A 24,424-nucleotide genomic window follows, 5' to 3' on the forward strand; every position below is an offset into this window, starting at 1 on the left:
CTCCAGCCAGCAGAGGCACTGCTGAGTATGCGCTTAAACACTCACACACCTTCAGGTCCCCTCTTGGCAAAAGTTAAAAAAAATTTACCAGAGGGATTTAGACATGATTTTATCATGATTTAAAGCATGACCAAAAGGGGACTTAAAAATTGTCCCCTGTTGGCCGTCAAGTCCACTGTTTGTGAGTGTGTAACGACGTGGAAGTCCACTGTTAGATATGTTGGTAAGAGCACACACACACACACACACACACACACACACACACACCAATGCAGCGTAGTGTAGATAAGTGTACAATGTTTTATTATAATGATTTATTCTATTAAGTGTTAATTTCATTCATTTAACATATTCAATGTTGAGTTTCATTACATACAGTTCCATTAAAGGGATAGTGCACCCAAAAATGAAAATTCAGCCATTAACTACTCACCCATATGCCGAGGGAGGCTCAGGTGAAGTTTTAGGCAAAATCCCAATATCCCCCCTGTCCACTACCCCTTAGCCCTTGGCCCCAGCCCTAGCCCTTGCCCACTACCCCATGACCCTCAAAATGAAGCAACGAGGGGTAGGGGTAGAAATCTTTCCCTAGGAATTGAGACACCACTCACTACGTCACCGCGTCGGTTACGTTCACGCATATGTAACTATTTTAAACAGGAAGCTGTGAGCCATCTACATTTCCAACCGGCATCTACAGTGGAGTCTCATTCATCCTACCGATCGCGTTTGCAGCAATCATCATGCTTCATTTGATGAACGACAGACGACAGGGGACTTCTGCTAGCTAGTTAACCAGCTAACATTAAGAGGCAGCATAGTTATACTAGCTGGCGTGTTATCGTAATGTGAAAAGTCCGACAATGTTGCAGAACAGGACAGATGCCAGATGCCAGATAGTGCGAGCTAGCTAGCTAAATAGCTAGCTAACAAGCAACCTGATGACGGTAACGTTAGCTATGTATGAACTTTTTTCCCTGTCTCTTGCTCGGTGGTAGTCAAGGCGACGTCTACCCCTTGTGGCAAGTCAGCTTCTGAAATCCCTCGCTCTGAAGAGCTAGTTTCATACCCACTACCCCTTGTTATGCCCCCTACCCCTACACGCAAAAAGCAATTGCGACACCACTACCCCTCGCGGGAACGCCCTTCCAAGGGGTAGGGCTAAGGGGGGGTATTGGGACGGGCCCTTAGAGTCCTCACATCACTTGCGGAGATCCCAGGGGAGAGGGGGTAGCAACACAACTCCACCTAATGGAGGCTTACGGCGCCCCAGATTCAAACAGCCAAAAGCACATAATTGAAACCACAAAATATCTCCATACTGCCCGTCCGTAGTGATCCAAGTATGCACCGTGCTCACGTGTGCATGAGACTGTGAGACATGGGCACCGCGTTTATGTGTGTTCACGTGCTTTTGCTGCACACGTGAGCGCGGTGCACGGAGAGGCAGTTAGAGCTACAGGCTACAATGAGGCTAAAACCAGTGTTCAAATGACATTTTTCCAAACAACTTTTTATGCCGGGGCTTCAGGACACTTGGATCACTACGGACGAGCAGTATGGAGATATTTTGTGGTTTCAATTATGTGTTTTTGGATGTTTGAATCTGGGGCACCCAGCTTCCATTAGGTGGAGTTGTGTTGCTTCACCATCTCCCCTCGGAAGTGTTGTGAGGACTCTAAAACTTCACCTGAGCCTCCATCGGCATATGGGTGAGTAGATAATGGCTGAATTTTCATTTTTGGGTGCGCTATCCCTTTAAGGAGGGGTGTCCACACAATTTGACATATTTGAGCATTTTATTAAAAAGTAATGCTATAGTTACTTTTCCAGGTAATTAGTTACTTCTATAGTGCAGTAACTCAGTTACTAACTCAGTTACTTTTTGGGGAAAGTAAAGAGTAACTATAACTAATTACTTTTAAGTAAGTTTCCCAACACTGGGATGGGACAAAAAAAAGTGTCCATGAATGAGGACAAGAAGTCTAAGCTCAGCAGAATGTATAAGGTCAAGTAAACCCAAAATGTGGTGTCCTCATATGAAGACAAAGGATCTCAGGAGGATATTTCCAAGATGGCGGCTACCAAAAATAAGGTTCATTTTTTTAAACTCTTTTGTCAAACTTGGTGTCTATTCCATATTATTAAGCATTAGAAACACACTGGAATGTTCAAATTTATGATTTATTTTTAAATCATATTATCATTATCATATTATGTCTTCATATGTATACATGAACTCAATGGGAGTCATTTACTATATGTGCTAGAAAGACTCTCACTCTGCATAAAATAAGTGCGCACGAAAACTCACCATCAGATTCATGACACATGCACACCAGCTGATTTTGTTTTTACCACTGCGTTTGTCAATCAGAATCATTTTAAACTGACAGGCGCACGCTCGCTATCTGCAATTAGCATACTGCCACACCCCCATTTCTCTATAGCAGAACATGTGTTTACCCAGAGGTGGATCATGGAGAAAGCAGTGAAGTTGTTTCTGCACCCAAATTAAGTGTCGGACCTTCAGTGAGCGTCTGTGAACGTCTGAGCAGTTGTAAACAGCCAATGAGCCGTTTGTCACTTAAGACATGTTCAAACATGTCGGTCTCTGATACGCTCTCTCCTGAAGGCACAGACTGTAATATCATCCAGATATGATATCTTAACACCTGCTTGGAGGAAGATCACAAACTTATACGTACCCTGCATGCTTATTAAAAGGCTACCAATGAACATATGCACAATTTCTATTAAATAAAAACTAAGACATTCTGTTTTTATAGTTGAATTTTTGATAATAATTGATGAGGATGAAAGAGTGTCAGTTTGATACTTATTTAATACATTTGACCAATGCAGTAGGAAATTTACAGTTTTATAAGGCCTTTTAAATAATTATGGTTTTAATATTTTATGCATTTAGTTAAAAGATGTGTGTTTACATTTTCTAAGATAGCTGGGCCCTTATCATTGATGCATACACATGGGCTAAGGCAGTTCTACATTTGTTCAGAGTACACAAATAGACCAAAGACATGCAGGTTAATTGGCGACTCTAAATTGTCCATAGGTGTGAATGTGAGTGAATGATTGTCTGTCTTTGTGTCAGCCCTGTGATAGTCTGGCGACCTGTCATGGGTGTATCCTGCCTCTCGCCCAGTGTCTGCAGGGATAGGCTTCAGCCCCTCTGTAACCCCCACTAGGATAAGCGGTTACGGAAAGTGAATGAATAGTTTTTTACCTGACAAAAAACCCCCCCAAAAAAACATGTTAACAGTAATGCCTTGGGCACCTAATAGAGGTAACATCTTACTTTTGGGGACCTGGGGCCTGTATCATGAAGCGAGATCAACCTTTCCTTACCCAGACCTATCCTGGGTTGACTAACCCTAACAATGGCAATCAGGATAATCAGTATTACGACGCTGGATATCAGCTCGGTAACTCAACCCAGGGTTGCTTTATCAAGAGCCATGAACGCGCACACAGCGGACCAATCACAATCATGAGAGAAGCGTAGCGTCACTGAGCGTCCCCACAGAGTGTCCTGACAGAGCGCCGTATGTGAGGGGAAAAAAAAGTATTTCTCATGTGAGGATCAGAGATTAATTCTACTAAAATATGAGGAGAAAAGCAAGATTACAGAAAAGGCCAACACCATGGCAGCTGCAGGAGGAGGAAACATGCGTGGCAACGCATAACGGGATGAATAATGTTTAGTTTTAGTTTAGATTAGTTTATTTGCACATAATGTTAAAAACTGACAGTATAAAATTTACAAGATTAAAAAAAGAAAAGTGCTGGAGAGGTTAGAAGCCACTAAAGGCTTATCAAAGAAATTCCACTGTTAAAACATCTATGAAATCACATAATAGAGAAGAGAGGAAAAAACGGGTAAGGAAAGAAGAAATAGAGGAGGAGAGAGGGAAAAATCAAGACAAAACAAGGTAGCAAATAAAATGATGTGTAGGTTAAATTACTCATCACTGGTTCAAGTAGCTACAGTACCTGTACCTGTACATCTGATGCTGATCACACCCTTTAATCCCATGAAATCAATGCTGCGCAGATGAATTGCATGTACTACAATTATCGTCTAACATCATTGCGTCTGATAAATTGGTCTTTTTTGTCATAACGTTATATATGCTACAATAAAGCTTAAAGCTGACGCCACAATTAAATCATAAGAACACCAAATTGATAGTCTGAATAAAATCATCCTGATATTGAGCTGTGTTAGAAATCAACAGCTGTGGAAAAATATACCTAGTCTCCCTCTTTAAAAAAACAAAAAGGAAAATCCCTCAAACACCATGAAGTGTAGACATGATAGGCTACTTTCCACATTTCCAGCAGCAAAGCTGTCAATTAGGTCCATTATCTTTAACAGGGGTCATTTCCTCCAACAAAACAAAACTAATTAATGGTTTAAGTGTCAGCAAATGATCAGTTTCTTTCTTATGAAGGGGTGGGATTAAATTTCGACTTCTTTCCACTCCTTTTTGAACAATCTTTTCATTGTCTGTTGTTGTTGCTTTCTTTTCTTTTTTAATGTTCAAAATAAACTTTCAAATCAAAATCAATCAAATGAATTAAACTTCCCGTCATGACTGGGCTGCATTTCTGTCAGTGGAGTCATTTTTTTCCGAAAAGCTGATTGGCCAGTGGGTGGTGCTTTTTATCGGATCAGATTCAGCTCTGAACTTACCCTGCTCCGGAGCAGGATAGCTGTTCAGAGTAAGTTACCATGGCGATCTACCTCGATAAGAACTGACCCGGCTTTGTGAGACAGAAAACCCAGGGTTAACCCTGAAGTTACCTCGCTAAGACATTAATCCTGCTTCATGACACAGGCCCCTGCTCTCTCTTCTCATGGGGAAGGACCACAGTTGGACCCTTCTGTCTGTAACTATTTGAGTGTTTTCACACTTGGTCCTTTTCAGCCCTCTAAACGGACTCAGAGTGGTGACTCAGCATTTGTTGTGCATATGTTACTGTTTTTAGAATGAAGCCACGCCCACTCTTGGTGCAACACATTTATTTCCTGTAGGAAAGGTATACACACAATTGAAAATAAGACCTCTCTTGTGCACATTGCAACTCACTTATCATTTACTGACCACTACTTCTGCTCTGCTGGTGTCAGCTACTCAAGTATCTTACACTGCTATCCTATACTCTATTACACCTTGAACAAATACCAATAACCATAATGCAGTTTATACAACAGTTAGTTCCGGCCAAGCAATTTGAAGCAATTTGATTGGCCAAGAGACATTCAAAACGTGACGATATTGGAGTAAAACATCATGGTTTGTTCACTCTGCCACACTGAATGTATTACTCCACATCAAACAGCTGATCAATGCTGACGCATTGCCATGGCAACATTCTAACTACCGCTGCGCTCAAATGACATTTAACGACTCTGTCCTACTTCAGAGAAAACACGGATTTTCTTAAAATATCAGTTTTGAACTGAATTACGAGTGGTCATCAGATGAGGATGGGGGAGAAGGGAAGCTGAATCCGGCTGGGGCTGTGCCAACATCCAGGTTTGCCATCGTTTCATCAGCTGAACTGGACGAACTGGAGAAAACCAAGAATGAGGCGAACACCGTGAGGCAGACATTATGGGCTGTCAACTGTTTCCAAACTTGGCTGCGTGTGAAATCAATGGCCATCAATTTCCAGTCCATTGAGAAGGCAGAACTGAATGAAGTTTTGAGGCACTTTTATGGATCAGTGCGCACCACCAAAGGAGAGCTTTACGGGATAAGTAGTTATGTCGGACTGCGCGCCGGTTTAAACCGTTACATTAAAGAGCCTCCTATCAGCCGGTCATGGAACATAATGCAAGACGCAGAGTTCACACAAGCGAATAATGTGTTTAAGGGAGTGGTTAAACAGATTAGGAGAGCTGGGAAGGACAGAACAACACACCATCCCGCTATTACACCTGAGGATCAGCTCATCCTAACTCACTCTGCTGCGCTGCGGCCAGACAATCCAAAAGGTCTGCTTAACAAAGTCTGGTACGACCTCCAGTTACATTTTGGACGGCGAGGGAAGGTAGGGAATAGGGCCCTTAAACCCGACTCTTTCGTGTTAAAAACGGATGAAAACGGTGCCAAATATTTCACCTCGTCCTTCAATGAGGAAACTAAAAATCATAAAGACCCGTTGGAGAGAGACAGAGAAAACAGGAGAGGTGCCATGTATGAGGAGCCAGAAAACCACCTCTGCCCAGTTGCTTCCCTGCTTAAATACCTCAGCAAAATCCCACCAGATGCAAAAGCCCTCTACCTAAAACCTAAAATGACAGCAGCCCCCACAGACAACGTCTGGTACACTGCAGCTCCACTGGGAGTTAACACACTGGCACAGATGCTCCCGAAGATGTGCAAGGAGGCGGGGACACAAACTGTTTACACCAATCACAGCCTCAGGGCCACTGACATCCAGAAACTGTCAGATGCGGGACTTGCAGCGAGGGAGATCATGACAGTCAGTGGGCATCGGTAAGATGTTACTCTAACTATGTAACATTACTGTAGAGTCGCAATGGCGATTGATAGACACACCCTAAAAAAATAACGTTTGTCTCACAGGTCTGAGAGCTCATTGAAAAGCTACTGGAAGCCATCCATGGACAGCAGGAAACGATGGAGCCACATACTGTCTGATCAAACCACAGAGTCAGCCGTCATGCCTGTCAAGCAACAGTCAACTAGACCCGTGCTTTCACCTGACACCTATTTCACTGGCTGCACAATCTACGGAAATGTGCAGATCAATGTGAATACGAAGTAGCATATAGGCTTGCCTGCTGTGTTTGCTGCGTTGCCATGGCTACAGTGAGCGTTGAATGCGGGGGGGAACTGTTTTTGTTGGCGGAGAAAAATAAAATACTTAAATAATCTATTTTGTCACCTTTCCTCAACATTTTCTTACTCAGCATTGCTATTTTAACTGTTGTTGAACTGTTGTATAAAAGCAATATCACACTCCAGGTCGTGATGTTGTACTGTGATATCGTCACGGCTGTGATTCGGTCGTAGGTACGAGGCCGCAGGCCGAGTGCCGAAGACAATCACAGATGCAAAAGGGCTTTTGCATCTATCACAGTACATCATCACTCCTTCTTGTGTGATATTGCTTAATTTTAGGACACATAACAACTCATATACATTGGAAATTGACATATTACTCCTGGTACCATACCCATAGTTCTCTGTACTCTGAACAAGGTATTTACATTTCTGTAAACAACATTTTCTTCTGGTTTTATGGCAGATTTCTTTCTTCTTTGTTTGCTGGAATATCTCGTCAATGGCAGGGAAGCACCATGGAACCCATTGCAAGACTATACAACAGAGCTTGTGAGATCCATGGTAACCTCCCCATTTGGACTCATCTCCACAGTCTTACAGTCTAATGCCTTGACTTTTCAAAACTACACAAATAAATTAAATTAAATTCTACTTTCAGATCATAAACAACAACTACAATCCTACACTTAATGCTTTACTTCCATGTCACAACACAAGACAGCAACACGTTACTAGATCAATTTCACATGCATTTATTCCTGTACCACATTACAAAAAACAATTATGGTCAGAGATCATTTTGACACACTTACACTAAAATCTGGAACGAGATCCCATTTTACATTAGAGCAATAACCTCTATTACACACTTCAAATACGCATATTAACAGTATCTGAAGGAAGGACATACCTGCTAAACACTGACTTAAATCCCATATCCCATTTAACTCAGCCTCTTTATACTGACTCCCAGTATGTTTTAAAATAGATTTTAAGATTTTACCAGTTACTTTTAAGGTTCTTTATGGTCTCTCTCCCAGCTATATCTCTGACCTCATAGTGCCATACATGCCAGGACGTACTTTGTACTCTGAAAACTAAAGAGGAGCGTTTGCTGTCAGGGCTCGAGGCTCTGGAACAGTCTGCCCGAGGAAATCAGGTCAGCTGAGTCAGTGATCTCTTCAAATCCCTTCTTAAAACATAATTTTATCTGAGAGTCTTTCCTGATTTTACTTGAGTTTTAAGTTCATTTAAACTGTCTTGTATTTCCTCAGCTTTTATACGTAAGTGTTTTTTAGCAGTTCTTACAACAGATGTTGTTTTCATGTCTTGTCTGTTTTAATTATTGACATGTAAAGCACTTTGTAACTGTTTTAAAAAGCGCTTTATAAATAAAAATTATTATTATTATTATTATTATTATTATTATTATAAAGTTGCTACATGGAGACCCAATTTCACAAAATTTTTATGGTCCTAGCAATGAATCCACATTGCCAATCTTGCCATATCCCTGACTCTGATGATGTTAGAGCACCTGAAATTTGGCACATCCATCAAATACTATATTTTTTAGATGGAGGTTTGGAAAAGTCCCTTTTCATAAACAGGTTGTGAAAATATGACGTGCTTGTGACCGTAAACGACCCTTCAACAAATCAGTTACTGATTAACACACAAAACCAACAGTGTGGTTATGAAATCCCACAGCAAACACTGATATACCCTTTGAACCTGAACCTGAAATATTGGTTGCCCAACTCTGGGCAAAAAAAAAAAAAAAAGTTGAATGCCGTAACTCTGCTACCAGCCGCTTCTATAACGGCTGTCTGGCTTGTTGAGGCTCAGTCGTTGTTGCTTGTGTGTTGTGCACCTGTCATCTGAGATCTCTTCCAGTTACATTCCGAAGCTGATCAGTTGTAGCATCATGAATCTGTGGATCAGCAGTCAACTCCTGGTAGTGGGGCTGTTTCTGAGCACCTCGGCTCTGACACCTGAAGAATGCCAACCCTTGGTCACACCTCTGTCTCTGGCTGACCGCTCAACGGTAAGCCCTCATCTGACTCCTGTCTGGGTCTTTGGGTTTCTTAGATATCAGCAGTATTTAGCTTTATGGTGAATTCTTGCTCAGTTTGGGCCTCTCATGGATAAGCATTAGCATTGCATTTGAGTCAGAGCTAAGCATATAGTTCTGATGCTTCTGTAAGATAAATACAGAACTAAATTGCATAATCGAAAAATATTTTAAGCTTTTTCACAGGATGTGACTCTGTTCAATCCAGGTAGCCACCTGCTACCATCTTTTTTTGGATTAGACAGTGCTGCAAGTTGAGAACCATGTTGAATTTTTTTTTTTTTTTTTTTTTTCATCCAGAGTCTCTGGCGGTTTTGGAATTGCTGTAAGAACAGCAGTATGTATCATGAAACATCACCATTTACGTTATGTTTCAATGGGGGGGGGGCAAGTTAGGGCCAGTCCTTTTGATACAGGGGCACATACAAGTAGGGTAAAATATCTAAGTCTGAACAATAAGATATTGTTCCAAACCCTGTAGGGGGGTCTGGGGGCATGCTCCCCTGGGAGAAAATTTTGTATATATTTGATTTAAAGGCATCAATCTGGTGAATTACCCTCAGAAATACACCTAATAAAGCTGCCCAATGGCGCTTTAACACATCACTGTTGAGCAACAAACATTTTGTGAATTTTTTAAAGATGAGTTACGTGAATTTGTCTCAATAAACAAGGGTTCAGTTGGTGACCCTTGCATTTTCTGGGGCACCTTGAAAGGATTCATAAGGAATATTGCAATATCTTTTTCATCCTGTCAGAGCAAGGTCATATTAACTAAGATAAATGAACTGGAGGCAAAACTGACTGAATTAGAGTATACACAACAAGTTTCTTTCTCTGACAGTGTAAAATTAACTATTGATACTATCCGTTCACAACGGAACTCGTTGTTAAGACAGAGAGCAGAATGCTTAATATTCAGGACTCAGGCCCAAGCCTCCTTGCTTTGACATGAAGACAAAATGAAAAATTCTCAAATATCACATCAATTAGTTCTACACAGGGTCTGTTAAAGCTATAGTTGGTAATGTTGGAGAGCTAGCAAGATTTGAAAGTGGCACCTCCTCTAAGCTCCGCCCCCTCCTCCCCTTCCCGTCAGTGCTCCGTCCAAAGCCACGCCCCCACAAGCTTGAACGCGCATCCTGCAGGAGTCAACAGGGCAGAGGAGAGCCAAGCAACATAACAAATCCCCCCGAAGCAAACAAATAATTACCTGTCCAACAGAAAGACAGCAACCTCTGCATCATTTTTCAGGCCCTTCAGCTCCCTCAGTTGTCTCCACTGTTCAAAAGCTGCACTGATGTTGACGTCTGGTTTGTCCTCTCGCTTTATCCAAAGCCTTTTTCGTCGCAGCCTTTTCTGCCTCCGACTTTATATTCTCAGCCTGTTTAGCGGGGCGGGCCGTTACAAGTAACGCTGGAAGTGGTACTTTTGGCTGCATTTTTTCTGCCATTGTTCAGCAAACTCCTGCTAACAGAGGGGGGCTCGGGCAGGACGAGACATGAAGGTATCTGATTGGTTCTTTCCATTTGCACCGAATGGCAGGGATTGGTCAGAGGTTTTACAGGCCTGCAGCTGCCACAGAGGTCGGATTTTTTTCATTCCTTTCTCTGAACACATTATATATTGACTACTCTCAGGATGGAAGGACCATTTCACCCAATATAACAAGAAGTGTTTCTGAACAGGATTACCAACTATAGCTTTAACAGGACGACTTTATGGGAAACATAAACCTCCCATCTTTATCCCAGGAGGAAGCAGACCACTTGGGGACCCCTATTACATTAAATGAGCTCAAGGCAGCCATCTTTGGCATGGAAAGGGGAAAATCACCAGGATGGCATGGTATTACACCCCAGTTTTACTCAACCTTCTGGAATGAGCTTGGACAATACATGTTAGATATGATTCTTGCTTCTGTTGTTGTTCACAAACTAAAGAAATGAGAGATCATTTTTCTTTAGTTTTTAGGTTTTTTTTAAAAGATATTTTTTGGGCATTTTGCCTTTAATTGATAGGACAGTTAAGCATGAAAGAGGAAGAGAGAGAGCAGATGACATGCAGCAAAGGGCCACAGGCTGGACTCGAACCCAGGCCGCTGCAGCAACAGCCTTGTACATGGGGCGCCTGCTCTATCCACTAAACCACCGACGCCCCTCTTTAGTTTTTATTTAATAGTTGAAGGCAAACTGTTAAAGTGTGTCACTTATTTTGTTGCAATTCTGTTCTTAAATTAACAATAAAATTTTTTTTTTTACTAATTTGTCATATTGTACAGAATGTCATAATGGCAAAAATGCCCTGAAATATTGTGATATTATTTTTGGGCCATATCGCCCACCCCTACCACACACATTTTGGTTTTGGTTTATTGAAAAATGTGTGTGTCTGTCCCTGACTGACTTCATGTCCGTGTGCAGCTGTACGGCCGGTGGAATTTCATCGTTGGTTACACTGATAGTGATGCATTTAACGCCATCCTGAAAGTAACAGAGAGCTCCTGGATGAATGTCAACGCCTCGTCAAGCCCAGATGAAGATGTTGTATCTCAAGAAGAGAAGTTGTGAGTTGATACATTACAAAATAACTGTAAATTTCTGTTTTATCACAGTTAAGAAAACATTAGAAGAAAGAAAACACATTCAAAACCTGCTAGGTTTGATCACTTTACCTCCTTAGGTCCATCTTCCTTCATTTTTTTGTCTATATGCTGCTCCTGGCTCACTTATTTCCAAATCATGACATCCAGTTACGATGCATATGATACTCTGTTATCACTAAAACATCTTGAATCAACAGCTGAACATCTGGACCCATATTCACAAAGAATCCTAAGACTAAAAGTAGCTCTTAGTGACGTCATTCTGAGAAAAAGATTCACAAAGATTCTCAGAGTCCTCTCAGAAAACTCCTAACTTTGCCTAAAAATTCCGAGCAAGGAACCTTAGCTTAAGAGTGATTCAGGAGGTTTCTGAGAGCAACTCTGAGCAAGGAGGGGACAGAAACTTTTATCTTAGTGAGGAGGTGTGGGTGACCCCATTGCTAGGTATGACGCAGTCTTCTAAAAGCTGTGATTGGTTGTTACAAAAAGGAAAAAAGAAAAAAACAAAACAAAAACAAATGCGCTCCTAGTAATGAATGGACAGTGAAATCAACCGATCATAGAACTTAGACTGTATTAAGAAATGTGTAATCGTGAAAATAATTTTATGTCATGATGATGAAACTCAGCAAAATTAAATTAATTGTTACACAGCTTCAAAATGTTTGAATGTACCTCATTCACATGCAGATTATTATATTGATTTGCTTGTTATGTTTACTCACCATGCTGGTAATTTTACTACTTAATCTACTTGATATTAATGGTGGACGCAGACTCAGCTATCAGCAATTACTGTGATTGCTGGCCTCCTTGTAAAAAGCGGTTTGATTTGGCAGAATGACCAAAACAATGAACGAAATGGAGAAAAAAAGAACGAGAAAGCCGAACTGGACAGAAGAGCAGTGCCTGCTGTTGGCACAGGTCGTGGAGGAGAACAAAGGAGTTTTAAGAGGGAAATTCGGTCCCGGGATCATGGCACAAGGGAAGAGGCAGACCTGGGAGCGCATTGCTCGACAAATCAATGCATCATCCCTCTCCTTTTATGCACAAGCGATGAGTGTGAGAAGTGCGAACTCGAGCGGAGCAGCTGGGGGCCTGGCTACCAGACTGGGACTAAATCTAACAGGTCCAAGGGACAAAATCAGCATTCTCTTGAGCTGATGGTCCATGTAGAAAGGAACATTATTATTGTGTTGCAAGTTAGCTAGTTAGTCCTACTACTAAAGAACAGCACAGAGCAGGAGACACCTGCCAACATGACCTCAATGCTGCTTTCAATTGCACTCGGAACTCGGAAAGATCCGGGTCGGAAATTCCGACTTCCAAGATAAATGTGTTTCATTGCGCAAGCTCGGAAAACATGGCCGGCCACAGTAAGGGGATGTTTGTTTGGATGCTTTTCGAGCATCAAAATTTACTGCTGGGGAAGTATATTAGCTACTTGTGGGAGAAAGAGAAACGTCATATGCTGTAAATATGACTTAAATAACTTACGCTCTTCTACAACACACAGTCCTGAACGCACCAGCGAGGGAAATCCTCCATGCATCATTGACCTTATACAGGCATCAACAAGTAAAAGCGAGCCGTACAGGTGTCAACTGGCCTGTCTTGCTGCATTGTACGCGCAGAACTATATAGAAAGTCTATTTTAAAGACGGGTACAGAATGGGAAATACTACTACATACGCGCATTCTACACTTTTAGTTACACAAATGCTAAATTAGATGACACATAACAGTAAAAGTTGAGGAGAAAGTGACTCTGTTTTCCTCTCATGGTGTGCGACGCCATTTTGCTATGACATCATTCCGACTGACTCGGGCTGCTTGGATCCTGCCCAAATTCCTGAGTCGGAGTCCTGAACTCAAGGGCCGTTCTATTGCACTTTTCAGATTCGCAGGTCAGATTTATCCAAGTTCTGAGTACAGTCGAACGCAGCATAAATTCCAGTATTGTTGTTTATCTGGAAATGTTAACGATAGCAGACAAAACACTGTTTAATTCATTCCTTATGCTGAAGCTCTTGTGCTTTTTATAAAGCCCAGTTCAGACCAAAGATTCACAATGAGACGAGTTGAAACAGGCAACTTCTTGCAATGAAACTTCTGCAACGTTCCCTGTTCTCACCAAGTCAACTAGATGAGACGGTGTATCATCTCTATGCAACAATCTCTGTACTTCTGCTCTGATTTGCAGCTTTTCAGGTTTATTTTGTAACTGAATATAATTTGTAGCTTCTTAAAATATGAATAAGGATAGTTATAGTGAGATACCGGCTACAGTTGCAGAAACAAAACCAGCATCAGATAGACTGTTTTCGTAATCAATACGCCACAATAATATTAATAACCAGCACCAATTAATCAGTCAGTGATAATGTATGTGGCCAGGGCATGAGCACATACAGCAAGCAGCAGCAGCGACCCACCATCCGACACCGGCACACCCTGAGGACGGAAACAGAGGGCTTGGCGGGGATGAAGCACCTGCCACAGCAAGCGAACGCGTTGTCTGCGGTCATTTTGACTTGAGCAGCGGACTTCACAACAAGCTGATTGGCTGCTGAAAACCAGCTGCCGGCGATTTTAGCCTCAGAGTTTCACATGACACCATCAGCCGGCTTGAGTCAAGCTCAGACTGGCCAGTTCACACCACTGCAACTTCTCTCTGCAACGTTCTAAAACAGTTTGGTCTCACTGCAGATCTTTGGTCTGAATTGTGATTGATATAGTAGTAGAACCAGCAGTTAAACGAAATCTATCCCGACTAAAAGTGAAAGCTAAGCAGCTCAAATGTTCTATTTGATTAATATCAAAGTATTGACTTCTCGTCTGCGTTGGCTTAAAGATCAAACACCTTGACCTCAGGAGTCGTTTGACAAAAAAAATCCTAACTTTTTCAGAGCTTCCAAATGTATCACTCAGTCTTCATCAGTGGATGGAATCTTAACTTTTTAACCAACATGGATGAGAAATCATAAAACAGCTTTGTCAGAATATGAACTCACCTCTTCCTCCGTTGTTTTTCCCAGGAATGGAACCTGCTTGGCTGCATCTGTCAACGTAGCTTATGACGACAACATTGCAACAACATCACGTAAGTTACCTTATGTGACAGTTTTCTGTGGTTTTTAGTTCTGTTTTTAAAAAAAATCTGACTTTGTTTCTGTCCTCAGTCAGCAACATCACATCTAAGTTCCATGTGCTGCCGAGCATTGATGGCTGCATGATCATGAACATCAACACTACCGCCAGAGACCTCGACAAGTTACTTCATGTGCTGAATATCGAAGGCGAGGTTACAGGCGACGAGATCAACTTTCGGGCTCTTTATTTGATGTGTAAGAAGGAATGATCCAGAGAGAGAAAATAACATTTGGTCACTTTGTAACCTTGGTTCTGAGTGAGGAGATTATCTCCCCACCCAGTTGTTATATCATAACTATGGGAATCCTTTAAAGGGATCGTTTGACAATTTGGCAAATTCGCCTATTGCCGTAATCCCTTTAGTCATATGAGTAGGTACATTACCTTTAATTGTCAGTGCCTGCTGTTCTGAGATCAGTGGGGCAGAGCTGAAATGGAGGTGAACAGTACAGGTCCCTCTCTCCCTCAAAACTAATCAAATACACCATCAAATGACTCCAAAACGCTCTAGTGGACAACACATGGCTTGTGCATTCCCCACGCTATGAAATAATAATGTATAATTAAGTAACATTACGACACGTGAAGCAAATACTCTGAACTACTTTCTTGAGTAAACCACTGGGCAGAGTGGCACAGTTTGTACCTGAGACAGTGCTGTAGTTATTGCTTGCAGCCTTGCATTTGCGGTATCGTCAGCTGGACGCACCAGAAAGTTTGAGAAAAGTTTACAGAGTGCTGTTGTAAATCATGGTTTACACATGTATTGTAAAGGGTTGCGGTAACAAGCCGAAGACATGGAGCAAAGTGAAGTTTCACGTGGTACCAACCAAAAATACGGACAGGATGAAACAATGACTATTTGTGCTGGACATCGACCCTAACACGCCTGTGGAAATGGTCTGGAAAATGTTTGTTTGCTCCAACCATTTTTTACCAGAGGACTACAGTGAAAGGATGAAAGATACTGCCATACCATCTGTCAGCATCACAAAACGAGCAGACGTGGCAAGTGATCGTTGTGTATTTTGCTCAGCAATCTCTCTGCTGTAACGTTACCTCCATGTTGAGTAACATTAGCCTGCAACCCAAGCATGGTAAATAAGGCTAACATGCAAATGTTGTTGTGGTTATGGATAAGTGCTTGCCCAGAGCATATAGTGAGGTGACTGGCATTACTTTTCATTGTTGGGAATAAATAGACTGCAAGGGAACATTTTATGTTGTTGTTCCCCCAAGAGTTGTGGTGATTTATTAGTGTGGAATTAGCATGTTCTCCCCATGTTCCGGTGATTATTTTGCGGCGTACTCTCGTCCCATCCTACCATCAACATATGTATGTAACATACAGCCACTGGCCACTTCTTTAGGTACACCTGTGTAATCTAATGCAATCCAGTAGAACGACTATACCATGATTTTTTCCCCGAAGCTTATAAATTTTCGGTTATTGTTGACATTGTCTAGAAAGTGATGATTCTACTTTGTTTATTATTGAGGTCATAGTGAATGGTGGTGTTGTACTAGGGTGGCCTTCTAATTTTGTCTAATTGAGGGGGACAAAATATTAGGAACACTTTTCAATATTGCACTCCAGTACACCAGCACCACCCACTACGACCTCAATAATAACGTAGAATAATCACCTTTCTGACAATGTCAACAAAAATTGAAAATGTAAAAGCTTTGTAAACATAGAATGTGTGGCAGAGCTGTTGTACTGGATTGTATTAGATTGCACAGGTGTACCTAATAAAGTGGCCAATAAGCCCCACATTTACACCACCAATCCATGCTGGCTCTGGGTCTCTCCTCAGCCCCTGGTTGCTCGGCAGCCTCAGCCTCTCTTCTTGCTCTCGCTTCTTCCAAAACCTGTAACTCTTCCTCTGTATGGCTTCCTGGCTTCTTCTCAACAAACTTGTTGTTTTGATGACAGGAGTAACTGCACTAAACATACGCTGTTTGAAATCACTCAGCCCAGCAAGTACTCTATGTCTGGAATATAGATCCGGCAGTGCATTAAGCTTCAAAACAACTCTGTTTCATAATGTTACATTATTATTTCATAGCGTGGTGAATGTGTAAGCTACAGGTTGTCCACAACAGCGTTTTGGAGTCATTTGATGGTGTATTTGATTAGTTTTGAGGGAGAGAGGGGGCTGTACCGTTAACCTCCATTTTGTGCGCCAAGCAGCAGGCAGCTCTGCCCCACTGATCTCAGAACAACAGGCACTGATAATTAAAGGTAATGTACCTACTCATATGACTATAGGGATTATGGCAATAGGCAAATTTGCCAAAATGTCAAACTATCCCTTTAAGACACACTGTGAGGGGTTCCAGGAGACAGAGCAGATACAGGTATACAAGCCCTCTCCTGGTATTCAAATGAGACATCCCTGCTACCAGGTGCATTAACAACAGAAAATACCCAATAGGTGTGTATATACGAAAAAACACCCATGAACTATAAATAAATGTACAACATCTTGTGCATTCAACGGACAGTGACACCGCAGACACTGTGTGCCACTGCACTGATGCCCAGGCACCAGACGCAACCAAAAGCACAACCAACCCTGCCAGATGCAGGGGTTGGGTGCAGGAAGACCGCTCAGTTGACCAGCCTGCTGCCAGGCCATTGACAATAATATACGACATCACCCTGGCTGGGTAAGGCGTCCCCCCAGCTCAGGGGCATGGAATTACATGGCCTACTGTGTGGTGGCACTCAACACACGCTCCTCAAAAGAGGTGCCAGCAGCCACCTTCAGGCAGTAAAATCTGGCAAATGTGGATGGACTTGACCATGTAGCAGGTGCAGAGACCTCAGAGACGGTGGCACCCTGCCACAGCCTTGATAGCTTCCACCATGCCTCTTAGGGTTGAAGGTGGTTTTCCCACCTCAAGCAGCCCCTGCAGGTACCAGAGCACCTTTAGGGCTGCACATGTCGGTGCATGGATCCGGTTAGTTGTGCGCCATGATGCAATGAGCTCCTAGCGGTAATAGTATGCAGCCCTCTTGGACGGTGCCCGAGCACTCTGCATGGTCTGAAACACTGAATGCACAAGTCCCAAGCCTAGCCAACCAGCCCTCTCAGGGGCCAGGCTCAAAGTTTGAGCCCCCGTGGAGGCGGCCCCTGCACCTGACTCACAAGGTCCCACCAGACAGGGAGCTCAGAGAACCATGTCATGTGGGGCCAGTTCGGAGCCACCAGGATCGGCTGCACTTCCTCCTTCCAAACTCTCTGCAGCAGATATGGGAGGAGAGGGAATGGGGCCACTGGTGTGCCATGGCATCGAAGCCCAGGGGGGGAGAGTCCCACTCCATGGAGAAGAACAGTGGGCAGTGGGCATTGTCCCTGGTTGCGAACAGGTTGGCCACTGCTCTGCCAAAGCGGTGCCAGATCTCCCCAACCACCTCCAGGTGCAGCCTCCAGTCTCCTAGACTTGGGCCTCCCCTGTGGAGAAGGTCCACCCCAATTCACCAATCCGGGCACGTGCATGGCCCTGACGGACAGGAACCGTGTCTATGCCCAGGCCCACAGTCTGTTTGCTATTCTCCAGAGGTTTGGGGAGCCCAGACCCCCTTGCCTGTTGACATATGCTGCTGCCACTGTGCTGTCGGTTCTTACTAGCACATGACAGCCTTGCAGACTCAGGAGAAAATGCTGGAGGGCCAGGGGAATGGTTCTCAGTTCGAGAGCATTGATATTCTAGCCCTTCCAGCGGGCGCTCCAGACCTCACTGGTGCCCCTGACTTGTGGAGTGCACCTCACCTGTCCAGGGATGCACCCACAGAGAGCACCTGGCAATGCAGTACTGGACCAAGCATACTCCCCCTCGAGATGTTGGCTGGGTCCTGCCACCACCTGAGGTCCACACAAAGCTGCATGGTGATGACACTGCTGCAGCTGTCTCTGTGGACAGAGCCCCAGGCTGAAGAGATGCCTCTGGACTGGGTGCATGTGTAGAAGAGCCAATGGCACCACTTGTACCAAGGCTGTCATAAGACCCAAGAGGCAGAGACACAGTCGCCACGTGGCCTTGGCACCCAGCTGAAAATGAGAGAGGCAGTTCCTGATTGAAACCTGCCTGTCCTGTGACAGCATCACCAACCCAGCTCTGGCATCCAGTCACATGCCTAGAAACTGGGTGGCCTGTGCAGGCTGGAGATTGCACTTTTTCTCGTTGATGCACAGCCCCAGACTCTGAAAGTGATCCAACAACACAGACACATGATGGCGGCATTGCTCCTCTGTCAGTGCACATATTAGCCAGTCGTCTTATAGTTCAGTATCCTGAGACCCAGCTGCGGCAGAGGCCCCAAGACTGCATCGCACCTGGTGAAGGTGCGGGGTGCCAGTGAGATGCCGCTGAGAAACCTCCTGTGCCCCTCCCAGATTGGAATTTGAAAATAGGCATCCTTGAGGTCGACAGTTGCAAACCAGTTGCTTACCCAGACAGCCTGCTTGACCCTCGGCACGGTCAACATTTTGCACTTCAGGGGCCTGAGGAATTTGTTCAGCCCCCTGAGGTCTAAGACAGGCCTGAGTGTCCCATCCCACTTCGGAACAAGAGAATAGCGGGAATAAATCCTGCCTGCTCAACTTCTTCTTTCACTTCCCTGATAGCTGACTTCACCATGAGAGTGAAGATTTCCTAGTCCCTGTGCTGTGGTCTGCAATAATGGAAAATGCAGCCACCCTTGTCAGAGGAGGAATGCTTCAGAACTGTAAACAATACCCCTGGGTCATTGTTGAAACAACCCAGGGGTCTGGCCCCAGAGCCCGAGGGCAAGGGAAGGCTGGGGGTGATGTCACGTCAGGACTGAGGCATGGGCTTGGGTAGCCCCTGGCCACTGCCGTGTTCTCTGCCCCTTTTAGACTTGCCATGCTGTGCTGCATCCAGCCAGCCCTGCAGATCTTCCTGCCCCCAAGCAGGCTGAGGTTGCTTGGGCTAACTGTCTTTAATTAGTTTCCCTGAGCCAACAGATGTGAGTGTGGCCACAGTATGGATTATTTTCTTTGACACCGGACAGCGGTGGTAAGTGGACAAAATTCTAAACTCCTCTCTCTTTTCTTTCTGCTCTCATGTCGACTCCGACAGGTGGAAATCAGTGAATCCTTGGGTGCATGTGCAAGGTGGGGCTTTTATAGCCTGGCGCATGCCGGCCACGTAAAGTGGTGTGTGTGTGTGTGTGTGTGTGTGTGTGTGTGTGAAGATTATTAATTTTCTACGTCGATTACCCCAGATGGGGATAATTCCCATAGTTATAACTACTGGATGGGGAGATAATCTCAATGCGATAGAGAACACATTTTATCAAATCAGATCAAATCAAATTTTAATAATATAGCACATTTCATACAGAGTAATCTCAATGCGCTTTTACATACACCATGTGAATAAAAATAACATTAATTCATCCCTAGCCCACCCACTCGCAAAGACATACCCAATCACAAATCCCCAAAAGAAACAGAGAGAGGGAGAGAGAGAGAGAGAGAGAGAGAGAGAGAGAGAGAGACTAGCTATTCATAGGCCTGGGATAACAGGTAGGTCTTAAGCTTGACTTTAAAGAATGACACAGTTGCAGAGAATCTCTGATCATCAGGCAGTTTGTTCCAGAGAGTGGGACCATAATGACTGAATGCACCTTCAACAAATTTATTTTGGATCATGGGCACAGTTAGGAGATCAGTGTCTGATGATCTGAGGGTTCTGGGCTGTACGTAGGCTGTGAGCTGGTCAGAAATGTATTGAAGAGCCAGAACCATTAAATGCTTTGTAAACTGTGAGAGTGCAGTATTTTGAAATCAATTCTGTATTTTATTGGAAGCCATTGAAGTGTTTTGAGTATGGGAGTAATATGTTCTGTTTTTCTTGCCCCAGTCAGTATTTTGGCTGCAGCATTTTGAATAAGTTGGAGCCATCCTACAGTATTTTTAGGGAGTCCGGCAAGAAGGACATTACAGTTATCTAGTCTGGAGGAGATGAAGGCATGAACCAGTTTTTCAGCATTTGACTGAGACAGCATTGATCTAACTTTGAAAATATTTTTTAGGTGGTAAAATGCTGTCCTTGTGATACTTGTGACATGGCTTGTAAAGCTGAGTTCTGGATCCATGACAACACCTAGATTTCTGACCTGCTCATTAGGTTTAAGAGACAGTGAAATCAGTTTAGAACTGATCTCTTCCCTCAGATGTTTGGCGCCCACCAGAAGAATCTCACGTTTGTCTTTGTTTAATTGTAGAAAGTTTTTGGTCATCCAGATGTTAATGTCATTGATGCAGATAACCAGGTCATTTATGGGGCTGAGGTTATAATGAGAAAGTGAAATATATAATTGTGTATCATCTACATATGAGTGATAAGATACATTGTGTTTGGTTATGATGGAACCGAGTGGCAGCATATAAAGGTTAAACAGTAAGGGACCCAGGACTGAGCCTTGTGGGACCCCAAAGCAGATATCAAAGTTGCCAGATTTGTGATTGCCAAGGGAGACAGAGAATGTCCTGCCGCTTAAGTAGGAGGAGAGCCAGGTCAATCAAATCAAATCAAACTTTATTTGTATAACACTTTTCATACATTAAAAATGCAGCACAAAGTGCTTCACAGAATAAAAACATACAACAAAAATATTACATACATATTGAAAACCCGCCCCTCCCACCCCCACATATAAACACACACACACACACACACACACACACACACACGGACACACACACAAACACAGTCAATATGGTCAATATGGTAACATGGCTGGGCACTGAGGAACCAGGTGAGGAAAGAAAAACCTATGGGGAGCTCATCCACACTGAGAGGTGTCACAGCCTACGGCCACAGGGAGCGCCACCACAGAGACCACCCCGACCCAGACAGACCGGGGTAGACTCTACACATGGTGCAGAGCCCCCCAGTCCTCCGGACCTGAGGGATCTCCAGGACGACGTCCCCGCGGGCAGACCGGACACACCTCTCAGTGTGGAGGGCCCCCCATGAGGAAACACTGGAGCTAAAAACTAGAAGACTAAAAGGCAATATGATAAGATAAAACAAGTATGAGATAAAGTAATGATAATAAATGAAGATTTAGAAATTTAATAATAATAAAATGCGTAAAGATTTAAAAATAAATAATTTAAACACATTAGAAATTAAAATAACATAAGAATTAAAAGAGTAAAAGAAATCAGTTAAAAGCCAAATTAAAAAGGTGAAAAAGCCTCCTTTTAAAAACATCAACAGTCTGCAGTCCTGATGCTGTCCAGCAGGCAATCCCATAAGTGAGGGCCATAATGGCTGAATGCAGCCTCCCCGTGGGTTTTTGTTCTAACTTTTGGAACAGTTAAAAGGCCGGTGCCGGAGGACCTCAGGATCCGCGAGGGTTGATATGATAAAAGCAGGTCAAATAAATAATATGGCCCAAGACTGTTAAGACATTTAAAAACTAATAAAAGAACCTTAAAATCAATCCTGAAACACACAGGGAGCCAATGCAGTGATCTTAAAACCTGTGTAATGTGCGCCTGCCCTCTGGTCCTCGTCAGCACTCGTGCAGCTGAGTTTTGGAGTAGCTGCAGATTAGAGATGGTCTTTTTGGGAAGACCAGAGTGCAGGGCATTACAATAATCTAAACGACAAGAGATAAAAGCATGCATCAGCACCTCCGTGTTAGCCTGAGAGAGAAACGGGCGGACTCTGGCTATGTTCCTGAGATGACAAAAACCTGTCTTGTTACATTTTTTATGTGTGGAAGAAAACTAAGCTCAGAGTCAAAAATGACGCCCAGGTTCTTTACACATTGTGAAGGTTTAAAAAGGGTATCAATTGGCCCTGTGTCATCAGGAGACACGGCCATGTACAGCTGTGTGTCATCTGCGTAGCTGTGGAAGCTGATGCCGTGCCTCCTGATGACGTCCCCAAGGGAAAGGCTGTATAGATTAAAAAGAAGTGGACCTAAAATTGACCCTTGGGGCACCCCACACCTAATTTCATGCGTTCTGGAGGAACATGTATCCATACTTACAAAGAAATAACGATCTGTGAGATAAGAGCTGAACCGGTTAAAAACAGTACCAAAGAGGCCCACCAGGTTTCTGAGTCTGTTTAATAAAAACAGTAATAATGACAATTAATATTATTAATAATTATTGGTAATGACATTTCCAGATAGGCCGACTGAATTTTCTAGTCTATTTAGTAATATGGTGTGATCAACAGAGTCAAAGGCCACATTTGCCAGGATGGAGAGTTTATTAGCTGCTCTGTTAACATTTAAATAATTGATTACTTTGATAAGTGCTGTTTCAGTGCTGTGGTTGGTTCCAAAGCCAGATTGATACACATAATACAGATAATGGAGTGAGAGGTAGCTCTGTAATTACTCGTAGGTGACCTTTTCAACTATTTTGAAAGAAAAGGGGATATTGGAGATTGGTCTGTAATTGCTAACTATGGATGGGTCTAAGTTATTCATTTTCAAAAATGGTGTGACGACAGCACTCTTGATTCATGATTGTAAAGAACTGTTAATATTGAGTACATCTGATGACAGGCAATTGAATGCACTTTTGAAAAAAAATGTGGGAACTGGGAGCTGGTGGAGGAGATTAGTTGTTGTATCACCTCTTGTAGATCACTGAGGGTAATAAGGGAGAAATTATGCATTGTGCTGACAGGAGTATGATAATGTATGGGCAGAGACGGGTCAGATTCATTAGTGTGTGAAATTGTTAGATATTTTCTGATATCGGAAACTTTGTCTCAAAAGAAGGCAGTGAATTCATGGCATTCAACTGAGATGAGAAGTTCGGCAGGCATGGTTCTTGTTGGGTTAAGCAATTTGTCAGTGGTGGAGAATAAAACTGTAAAAAACAGAAAAAGGTGCCAGTTTTCCGTAGAGCTGCAGACGGACAAACACAACACCGACGCATGTACAGTCAGTCAGAATGCAGTCATCAGAGAGCATACTGTTGAAAATTTTATATCCAAAGCATTCATCCATTTTTGTTGTTTTGATTCCAGGCAGAGTGTCGACCCTGACGGACTCAGAGATGGAATATTTCAAGAAGCAGGCAAGCTGCCTCGGCTTCTCCAGAGAGCCAGACTTCCTCTATGACCACAAGAACGGTGCTTCACCTAAACCTGTCTGCTTTAACAATAAAATCAAGATGTGTGATGTAAGACAGAACTGATTTTTTTTTTTCTCTGCAGGTTTCTGTGCTGAAGGCGAAGGCATTAAGATGAAATTTGACTAAATTTAAGGCAACTGTCCTGAATATTTCAAATTGAAATTAAGGAAGTAAAGAGACTTAAACATCAAACATGTGGTCCTTGTTTTTTATTTAGAATCTAATAAAATTGTGTAACACCGTGGTGTTCAGACTGTGAGACACCTCCCTAGAGGGATGGGGTCTGTTGAAAAGGTAGAGAGGTGATACTGTGTGAGGTGAAAGGGAAAGGTAGTGCATGTGTGATGGGTCACAACTTCATGTGATGAGATGCAGCTCCACAATAATAACACTTGTACACACTACAGGCTACCAGGCGGACTATGGGTATGTTTAGCTGCTGAATGGATTTGTGGTGTTTGTAAATTGCAGCAGTAGCTGTTCGCAGTTAGCTCCGCTCGCAGCCAGCGGCCACCAGACTTCATAGCTGATCCCCGCAGGACTCCACTCAGTCCGGACTGGAGAAGGTTTCTGGGTTGATACTGTCTGACAGGCAGGTAGGAGG

The 24,424-nt window shown here is 43.2% G+C and overlaps 1 protein-coding gene across 1 annotated transcript; it reads left to right on the top strand.

The window, feature by feature from the left end:
- The first annotated feature begins 8,644 nt into the window (after positions 1 to 8,644).
- On the top strand, positions 8,645 to 24,012 carry LOC125904317 (uncharacterized). The gene is made up of 6 exons (XM_049601659.1): positions 8,645 to 8,889; positions 11,340 to 11,482; positions 14,560 to 14,624; positions 14,704 to 14,868; positions 23,714 to 23,818; positions 23,903 to 24,012. Exons 1-6 carry the CDS (start codon positions 8,770 to 8,772, stop codon positions 23,944 to 23,946), a joined length of 642 nt encoding a protein of 213 aa, XP_049457616.1. The 5' UTR covers positions 8,645 to 8,769; the 3' UTR covers positions 23,947 to 24,012.
- Positions 24,013 to 24,424: the final 412 nt, after the last annotated feature.

Source organism: Epinephelus fuscoguttatus, linkage group LG17 (genome assembly GCF_011397635.1).
Source record: "Epinephelus fuscoguttatus linkage group LG17, E.fuscoguttatus.final_Chr_v1".
In the NCBI taxonomy this organism is placed as follows: Eukaryota; Metazoa; Chordata; class Actinopteri; order Perciformes; family Serranidae; genus Epinephelus; species Epinephelus fuscoguttatus.

What these genes read in the sequence shown, in the direction of transcription:
- LOC125904317 (XM_049601659.1), top strand. Translation starts at nt 8,770, where the DNA reads ATGAATCTGTGGATCAGCAGTCAACTCCTGGTAGTGGGGCTGTTTCTG. An exon ending in CAACATTGCAACAACATCAC is followed by an intron (nt 14,625 to 14,703) that starts GTAAGTTACCTT and finishes TTCTGTCCTCAG; the next exon opens with TCAGCAACATCACATCTAAG. An exon ending in TCGGGCTCTTTATTTGATGT is followed by an intron (nt 14,869 to 23,713) that starts GTAAGAAGGAAT and finishes TTTTGATTCCAG; the next exon opens with GCAGAGTGTCGACCCTGACG.